Below are 10,000 nucleotides of genomic sequence, written 5' to 3'. Positions count from 1 at the left end.
ATTTAGATCCACAGTCAGGTCGACTTTGCTTTTCATCCTTCCAAGGTTGCAAAATTAAGCTTCAGTATTAGAGAAGGAGTTGATTTACTTGACTAACCCTTCACCCAAATTTGTGGGCCTATGTGTAAGCTAGAAACAAATGCTGTTTATTATTACCTCAAGATTACATGACTGTTATTGCATTTGCCGTTTCTATTAAAGAATGGTGATGACTATAGAACTGAGAAATGCATCCACGTGACAAGCGTTTCCCTATTTTCTAAACTATGGAAAGTTCACAACACAAGCAAGCAACAAACAACGTTATTGATAAGGGCAAAAGCATGGCTGCGTAATTAAGAAGGCTGCATCATAACTGAGGGGATCTGGGTTCAATCCTGTTGCACAAATGTCTTCTATTATCACTCCAGATTGGCGAATACATTTTGTGTGGAAGCCTGTTGTGTGTGGTGCGTGTGTGTGATGCGCATGTGTCACTTTTCCATGCTTGCATGAATCAGGCAGCATTTTGATGAGACAAGTTCTGCTGGTGTCCTATGTTACTGGATTTTACCAAGCAACAGAGCTGAGCTTCTTTTAATCAATGGAAAAGGAAAACACCCATAACCCTTTTACAAGGCTTCTGGAGAAAGAGAGAGAGAGAGAGATCCAGGAGACCTGGCCCAAATGCATGTAACAGAGAGAATTCTGCTCATGGCACCCAAGAGCCAGGTGGTAGTGTTAAAGTAGATGAGAAATTAAGTCCACCACCCAAGAAGGCCACAGTGGGATTTGAACTCAGAAATAAACAGAACACTTCTCTTCCCGTCATCTTATGTTTCAGCAAGTCAACCACCTGAGACTGGTACTTTGTTTATTGATTCCAGAAGGTAGATGAAAGGCATGGCTAACCCTGTCAGGATTCAAACTCAGATCACAAGGTGTTGAAATATAAACTGCAAGGCATTTTGTCCACCATTCTAAAGAGTCTGCCAATTCACCCACCTAACAACCATTGGAGCATAATTAATTGTGACAGGTACATGTAAGTTCAACCCTAATGGAAAGAAATGTAATTTGTGTAGAGAGAGAATGTATCGAAAGATGAAGTTACCATTTCTTTTCCCCACTAAAATATTGTCTGCACATTTCATAAAAAGATACATTTCCAAAGTGTATATGCAGTTCAAACCAGCTTAAAGACAAACATGCATGCAAGCCACTAGCATGGGAAGGAAAGGAGAGCAAACAGAATCAAAACGAAGAGCTGGGAAGATAAAAACACAGAACCCCCCCATTTTAACTTTTTTTTTTTTTTGCTAAAACAGATCAAAGTTTTTATTATTTTGTTCATTATTATATTTTTTTGTTGTGGGCTGGGGGTACTGAACACCTACCAACTACGACTAAATCTGGTTAAACTGTAGCAGATTTCTGTCTTCAAATAAATATAGCAACAATAGCAGCCTAGGTCTTTGGCAACAGAATCACCTTTTGTGTGTTTTGTGCGTGACCTCTTGTCCTCTTTCCTTCTGCACGGCGGCGCCGAAGATCCAGAGTCAGTAGCACGGCACTTCAAAGACGGAGTGGCTCTCGTCAGGCTGTTTGAAAGAAACATTTTGGTACACACATGCTGACAACAACAACAACAATAGCAGCATCAACTGAAACAGCTACCTTCTTTAAAAGGTGCTACTTTGAAACCCTAGCTCATTATATACAACGTAGGAACACACAAGTACACTTATCACAGCCATCACTGTTGTAATTATTATTATTAAGGTGGCAAGCTGGTAAAATCGTTACCATGCTGGGCGAAATGCTTAGTGGTATTTTGCCTGTCGCTATGTTCTGAGTTAAAATTCTGCCAAGGTCAACTTTGCCTTTCATCCTTTTGGGGGTCGATTAAATAAGTACCAGTTATGCACTGGGGTCGATGTAATCGCCTTAATCCCATCCCCCAAATTTGAGGCCTTGTGCTTCCAGTAGAAAAAAATCATTATTATGAAGGTGGCGAGCTGGCAGAAACGTTAGCACACGGGGCAAAGTGCTTAGCGGTATTTTATCTGCCATTACGTTCTGAGTTCAAATTCCGCCCCTGCCATCTATGGGTGTAAAAACAAGGTGTTAGTGCTGATGCTGTAATAACCCAAATGGCCAAGAGAAAACCAGAAGCAATGTGTCTAGCATGTGAGTATAATGGTACCTTGCTAAAACCTTAGGCTACAACTATAGATAGATTTGAAAGCAAAGTTTAGTAATATATGTATATGGTTATTAGGCTGGCATTATATAAGTTTTTATAGCAATTATATTAGCTGAGAAATTCATTGAATCAACCCCAGTATATTAATGGTACTTGCTTAATCCTTTCTCTCCTATATTGTACAATGGTGTTGGTTGTTGTTTAACCCCAGGTCAGGACTAATTGATTAGCCCTATGTGATCAAAGGCATTTAAGCTGTAAGCAGTGTGTCATTTCAGGGATATCCAGGACTACATTATCCAAAGGGCTCTTTCTGTTTTTAAGATTGTATGATATAATGAGATGAGATATGGCTGCTATTTTTAGCAGATCAAGCTACTGCATAGCTGCTTCCTTATTGGTTCATGCTATCAGGATTGATTGTCAGTTAGCATTTCCTACATCTTTGATGTCTTGACATTCTGACATTAAAAAGAAGTAACTATACTTTTACTTAAGTGTTGAGTGGGGTTAAAGGATGGCCTGAAAGACATGAATGGGAGCAGAAGTGAATCCTTAGACCTAGTCTTCAGTGACATAACAGTTCTATTAGCTTTTGTTTTGTTCCATTTTTAAGCAATTTTTTCCTTTAAAAATGAAAATCAAGCATGACCGACAAGTAGGTTTTGATTTCAGACTGTAAGGAGAGAAAATTGAAGACTCTAAGGAGTATCTAAGCACTTGTTTCATTGTCTCTACCAACTATGATATAGAATTACGGAGGGCAGCTAACAGAAAACTAATTTGATAGTATATGTACAATATAATGAAGATAAAATAAGGGGCTTGTTTTGTCCCCTTTAATTAATAATAATAACAGTAATGAAATTTTTTGACAATTTCCTGATTAACTAAGATAAATACTTAAGAAAGAATCAAGATGAAGAATATATAAAAAAAAACATCATACTTACATGCTGTCAAATATACCAACGAACACACTGAAAAAGCACACACACACACACATCACAGACATACAACAGTAAAAATCTGATTTTTGTCCAACATCTCTGACAATTAGCACAGTGCTTGAGAAGATACATCAAGGTAAGTGAAATCATGGCTGTGGCCAGTGCTGGTGACACATAAAAGGGCACCACATATCTGTGGTTGTTTGATAGTTTCTGCCAATTTAGTTTTACTAAGAAGATTATGTATGTATGAATGGCAAAAGACATATGCCCCAAGTGAGACAAAATTTGGGACCTCATTTTCATGATCTTGGGGGCAGGTATGACCAAATGGACTCTCTGTTGGTTTCAACAATGACCATTCCAGTTGTCTGATCAACTGAAGAAGCTTATTCACTGAAATATAGCATAAAAGGTACAGTGACCCCAAAAACTTAATGTGATGGAATCCTTAACCAGAATCGGCATAACACAGGGTGTGTTTAAGTTGGGCCAGATTTGGTCAATCTGAGGCTAAAACAGAAGTTAACTTACCCCAAATGCCACATAGCGGAAGAGAACACAATACCTCAATAACTGTGAAGTGAACTGCTTAACCCCTTCGACCTTGCCTTATACTTACATAAGCATATATACTCACATATACATACAGCAGAGTATTCATGCTTACAAACCAGAACACTTATACATACATTTAGGCATACAGGCACAGATGTATGCATGTGTACAGACATAATACATGCTTCATACATGAACTAACAAAAAGGCTTCTACATGGTCGGTGGACTTGCTAGAAATAGCAGCTAAATCACCATCAGCTGATTTCAAAAAGGACTCATTGAACAAGCTGACCTCGGCATGTTTTGAATTCAGAGAACTAGTTTGAGATCCTCTGAAAGGGTCTGAACCCCCCAAAAGTCTATCACTTGCCAAGCAGATAGTATTGCTGATGACCTCTCTGTCTTTAAAAAAAAGGACACATTGGACAAATGTAATCCCTGATAAATAAAAGGACATGATGGTCATGGTTGGAATGGCTTTGATCATATGTTGGCTTAATCGGAGCTGACTTTGGATGAAACGATAACAAAATCTGTACACCCAGCTACATAGTGGCTCACACATGCATACAGCAAAGCAGACACAAATTTGCACCTATTTATACACGCATTTAGACATACGAAACATACACAGACCAAATACAGACTTCATTCCCATTCTTGATTTACCTCCCCATTCACTACCTCATAATCAGACACACCCTTAATATTATCTGCAACATTGTCCCGTCCTTGTTGCCAAAGTTACGAGGAGACACACACACCTCGTTTAGTAATGACGTGAGGATCTTGTCAATCTCTTGCACCAGTGTTGAAAATGTAGGCCGGTCTTCCGGCTTTTGTGTCCAGCATTTTTGCATTATACTATACCTGCAGGTAGACAGAGGGAGAAAGAGAGAGAAAAAACAGTGAAATGTTAGTCAAAGCATTGAAAATACATTGACAGAAAAATAAAAGTGGAATTAATTTATTTAGAGAAATAAAGACACTTTTGATGAATCAATTTAATATAGCATAGATATTTGATGGTGTATAACAGTATAGCAGTGGTTCTCAACCAGGTTTTGCATATGAACCCCTTTGGTTTCCATTTTATTCTACTGGACTGCCATAGCTGTTCAGTATATAAAAATTTTTTTTACAGCATTTAAAAAAAGAATCTTTATGTATATTTATAATTTAATCTCATTAGGAATTGTATATATATATATATAAAACTTGGTCATATCACAAATTCAGATTAGTGAAACATTTTAAAAACAGTAACTTACATTTCATCTGAAGAATATGGTGGCTGTTCCATTCTGTAGCCGTCTCGCAGCAACTTGAACAGCTCTTCTACTGGGATTGAGGGATAAGGATTACCTCCTAATGTGAATATTTCCCACTGAAGGATTCCATAAGACCACCTGCCAAAGAAAATAACAAAGCAACAATAGTAACCTTAATCTTAAACAATATCTGTGGTTGTTTGATCCAACCTAAAGCAAATGTGTTTCAATGCAGTCTTTGACTCATCAATGCCGTAGGAGTGAAATCTGATAGACTGAAACTGTGCTGAAGCCTGTTTGGTAGTGTGTGGAGACTGGCAAGAAATGACTGATAAATCAGTGAACTGAACAAACATCTTGCAGTATTTAATCTGTGCCAGTGACATCCTTTTTACACACACCAGGGCAAGCATACATGTTCGATAAACAAAAACATTGGACAAAGTACTGGGGTTAATATAATTTCTTGAAGGCAGTGCCCCAGTATGGTCACAGTTCAATGATTCAAAGCAGGAGTAGAAAAAATAACCAGAAATAAGTCCTGCTCAGTGAATTCACTCAATGGTTAAGAGAAGAGAGACAAGTGAAATCATGAAACTATGTGAGAAGGCATTTAGTTTGATATGCTACAGCGATGGGCTTCTTTCAGTTTCTGTTTACCAAATCCACTCACAAGGCTTTGGTCGGCCCGAGGCTATAGTAAAAGACACTTGCCCAAGGAGCCACACAGTGGGATTGAACCCGGAGCCATGTGGTTGGTAAGTAAGGTACTTACCACACAGCCACTCCTGCGCCTATATGGGCAACCTTTCTCAAGAAGTGGACAACATAAAGCATGGCTCACTGTCAGGTGAGCTGAACTACTACTACTACTACTACTACTACTACGACTACGACTACTACTACTACTACTACTACTACTACTACTACTAAAAATATTCAGGATCATATTTCATTTAGGTGTGCCTTTCAGAAAGTCCTGCAGGTCACAGTTTTCCTATGACTGTGTCCTACAGTGTCTGGATTCAAATCCTGTCAGCTAGGATTGATTGCCTTGTCTAGTTTATCTGTCTTGGGTTTCCTCAATACAAGTTCCAGTTGAGCACTGGGACTGAAGTATTCGACTTAATTTTCCTCCAAAATTTGAAACCAATGTAAGTACTGGTAATACAAACAGGCTTCCTACTTACTTATTTATTTACTACACAACTGTTTAATTGAAGAAAATTTAAACAAATACTTACACATCACTTTTTGTGGTATATTTTTTGTCGAATAAAGCTTCTGGTGCCATCCATTTCACTGGCAGCCGACCCTGTTGTAAGAAGGGAAGAAACAAAAGGCATGTTTAACATGTTGGATTCATAACTACAGAAAGCCTCATGGGCAAACTAACAGATAAACGGATGATGTGACGTGGTTAACTTAAATTTGCTCCATGGACTGCTGCATGTGATACAATCATCATCATTGTTTAACACCTGCCTTCCATGCTGGCATGGGTAGGATGGTATGACAGGAGCCCTTGACTTCCGTGTCTGTTTTGGCAGCGTTTTCACAGCTGGATGCCTTTCCAATCAACATGCAACAAAGGGTGGTAGGCTTTTAGCAGCCAAATTTTAAAATGGAGCCTGGCCAGCTCCTGTTAAACCATCCAACCCATGCCAGCATGGAAAACAGACGTTAAATGATGATGGTGACTACATACAAATGATTTCTTCATATAATGTTAATAATTATAAATGCTTTATTATTGCTTCAAGTGCAGCGGATGAGAGGAACATTACAGAGACAGGTAGAATAACTTACATTTGTAGTTTTCTTGTAATAATCAATGTTTTGTAGATGCCGTGTCAATCCAAAATCTGCAATCTTTAATACATAATTTTCTGCTACTAATACATTACGTGCAGCAAGATCTCTGTGAATACACTGGAATAAAGAGACAGAGAGAGGGAACGATTTATTATATGCAATGATGTGCTTTGTATGCATAACAAATTAGAGCTCAAAAATATGCTACTGTATACAATATATATTACTGTGTTAAACTCCTAAATCTACATGCGTTAATAAATGTGTATAATCATGTAGATTGTAGCATCTACCACCAACACAGGTTATGGACAAAGTTGACTTTGACAGGATTTGAAACCACAACTCAGAATTGGAAGTGACATCACAATGCAATTTTAATAACGCTAACAATTTTACTAGCTCATCACTTTTAATGGTTATTAATTTAGACACAAGAACTGACTTCTGAAGGCAGAAGAGTTAATTGGTGCCCTTGATCTCAGTACTTGAGTGGTACTTTATCTTATCACCCCCACAGGGATGAAAGGTGAAGCTGACGTCAGCAAAATTCGTCCAAAGAATATAAAGAGTTGGAACAAATACTGCAAAGCAGTTCTTCCATTGATTCAACGATTCTACCAATCCATTACCTTAAATAATAGTTTATAACAGCAATGTTATAAACTATTATTTAATATATACTTTCTAATATAGGTAGAAGGCCAGTAATTTTTAGGGGATGGGAGTATATTGATTACATTGACCCCAGTACTTGGCTGGTACTTCATTTTATTGATATTGAAAGGACTCTAGCAGAATTTGAACTCAGAATGAAGAAATAATAATAATAATAATAATAATAGCATTGTTGCCTGATGATATCAACTGCTTGTGGAGGATTGAAAATAAAAGAAGAAAACAACAAGATTTTCAAACTTACATTTTTTGATACTAAATATTCCATTCCTCTTGCTACTTGATAGCAGAATGATATGAGGTCTTTTTGAGTGAGAGATCTGGTAGCTACGGGTCGTTCGTAGGTGTCTCCTGACCTTACAGGAGGTCGATGGTCACGTAGAAAATCTCTAAGGTTACCATGGGGAGCATAGACAACAATAACCATTAAGGGTCCTGGAAAGAAAAGGGAAAAGGAGGAAATGAAAGAAATATCGAAAAAAAAAAAAAAAAAGACTAGTGCCACATAGTGGGACTGAACCTGAAACCATGTGGCTGGAAAGTAAGCTTCCTAACCACACAGCCATGTCTTATAATAGTAATACCTTAGAGTTACATAAAAATTACAAAATTTGGATTTTGTTGTTGTTGGTTCTGACCGTCTTGGCTTTCAACTGGGAATAATATATCCAGAATTGCATTTTCAAGACACTAGAGAGTAATTTGAAGAGATTTTGATGATGTAATTGCTTATTTCTTGGCTGCTATTTCTAACAGGTTGAGCAACTGCATTGGTAAAGGTTTTTAACAGTATGTCCAGCATTAGGTTTTTTTGATTTCTGTAGAACAAGGCCATTTAATATTCTGTTTGTTGATCAAATATGGTCATATGTCTTTAGACATCTGTGAGGCAGAGAGGGACATTTTTCTTTGAATATTTTGGGGAAGTAGCAACATTATCAAAGAAGATAAAAAATCTAAAAGCAACTTACCGTTCTGTGTGCAACAGCCCAACAGGTTAATAATGTTTTTATGAGCCCCGATAACTTTCATGACCTCCATCTCCTGCACAAGGTCAGCCAGTTCTCTCTCTGTAGCGTCCTCTGAAAGCAGGAACAGATAAAGTAGATAAATAGATAGATAGATAGATAGATAGAGAGAGAGAGATGGTAGGAAGAACCATTCACTAAAATGGTAACTGCATCAACATGTCTAATTCCATGACAAACTCACTAGAAACACAAGTGATAAATATCTGGAGATGACAAATAGTATTGTATGCCATTGTTGTTTAGCCGTTTCACCTCCAGCCATGACTATCCCATTTTTTCCCAATAAACAGTGAATCCAGAATCACATTATCTAAGGTGTTTGTTTTTAAGATGGTAGGGTATGACTTAAGATTTGGCTGCTATTTTTAGCAGGTGGAGCATGCACATAGGGACCTCATTATCATTGTTTTGCACCCATTTTTCATGCTTGCATACTCATAGTACCATACTCAGTGTAACGTTAGTCAGTGTGACAGTACAACAGTTACAGCAATCTTGTCACAATACAGTACAATACTCCAGTCACAAAGTATAATGATTTTATTTCTGTTACAAAGATAAAACTCACATCATCATCATTTAACATTCATTTTCCATGCTGGCATGAGTTAGACAGGTTGACTGGAAACTGGTAAGGTGGGGACAAAACCTGGATTTAAAACACTGGATAATGATGATGATGAACACACACATCAGCAGCATATCATCATCATCATCATCATCATCTATAAACACAAATTACCTTTTAACATTTTCACAGCGACTGAAACTCTTCCTTTACAGCCTCCAATGCCAATAGCTTCAGCTTTGACAACAACCCCAAATGCCCCGGATCCCAGCTGTTTACCCATAATTAAACTGGAAAAAAAGAGAAAAGAGGCATGGTCACCATTAAAAACAAAGAATACAAAAAATATAGAAGTGATAATTTCTTACAAAATTGAAGATGTTTTAGAGAATTACGATTTAACATTTTATCTTTCTACCATCCCAACACTGGTACTTTTGTTTTTTTATTGTCCCCAAAATGATGAAAGGCAGAGCTAGCCTTGATACGACTTGAACTCAGAGCACTAGTTTGAGATCCTCTGATTGGGTTTGAACACCCCACAAGTCTTTCACTTGCCAAGCAGACAGTGTTGCTGATGACCTCTGTGGGATGCTATATTCAAATGGTGCTTTATACCTAACATATCAATCCAGTGAATTGATTAAAAGAAGATTTAAAAAAAAAAAAAAAAAAAAAGAGACAAAGAGAGCTAAGCTGAAATACAGAAATATAGTATAGAACAATATGATGAAAGAAGTATAGAAATTTTGGAGACTCACCGATCTGGAGAAAATTCCCAATTTTTATCCAAAGGAATCTCATATTCAGACATAGTGGTCAACTCCGAAGACAGGCGCCGTCTGGGACCTTCAATTCGGACTTGAGGCACAAGTGGCTGCATGACGTTCTGTGGATTTTTCTGGTAATATAAGTCATTCTAAAAATGAGGAAAATAAGGTT

General features: G+C 37.6%; 1 protein-coding gene across 1 annotated transcript in view; it reads right to left on the bottom strand.

Moving 5' to 3' along the window:
- Positions 1 to 10,000, bottom strand: part of LOC106868677 (fibroblast growth factor receptor 2) — a 125,406-nt gene that overhangs the window by 3,884 nt on the left and 111,522 nt on the right. Inside the window, exons 10-17 of the mRNA XM_052975639.1 lie at positions 9,820 to 9,977; positions 9,233 to 9,348; positions 8,431 to 8,541; positions 7,704 to 7,894; positions 6,776 to 6,898; positions 6,211 to 6,281; positions 4,967 to 5,104; positions 4,460 to 4,565 (exon numbers count right to left, since the gene is read on the bottom strand). Of these exons, the coding sequence (XP_052831599.1) occupies positions 4,460 to 4,565; positions 4,967 to 5,104; positions 6,211 to 6,281; positions 6,776 to 6,898; positions 7,704 to 7,894; positions 8,431 to 8,541; positions 9,233 to 9,348; positions 9,820 to 9,977 (1,014 nt within the window). The remainder of the gene's footprint in view (positions 1 to 4,459; positions 4,566 to 4,966; positions 5,105 to 6,210; positions 6,282 to 6,775; positions 6,899 to 7,703; positions 7,895 to 8,430; positions 8,542 to 9,232; positions 9,349 to 9,819; positions 9,978 to 10,000) is intronic.

Source organism: Octopus bimaculoides, chromosome 22, assembly GCF_001194135.2.
Source record: "Octopus bimaculoides isolate UCB-OBI-ISO-001 chromosome 22, ASM119413v2, whole genome shotgun sequence".
Classification (NCBI taxonomy): Eukaryota; Metazoa; Mollusca; class Cephalopoda; order Octopoda; family Octopodidae; genus Octopus; species Octopus bimaculoides.
The sequence above is the reverse complement of the archived record's forward strand: the minus strand, read 5'-3'. Positions and strand labels throughout refer to the sequence as shown.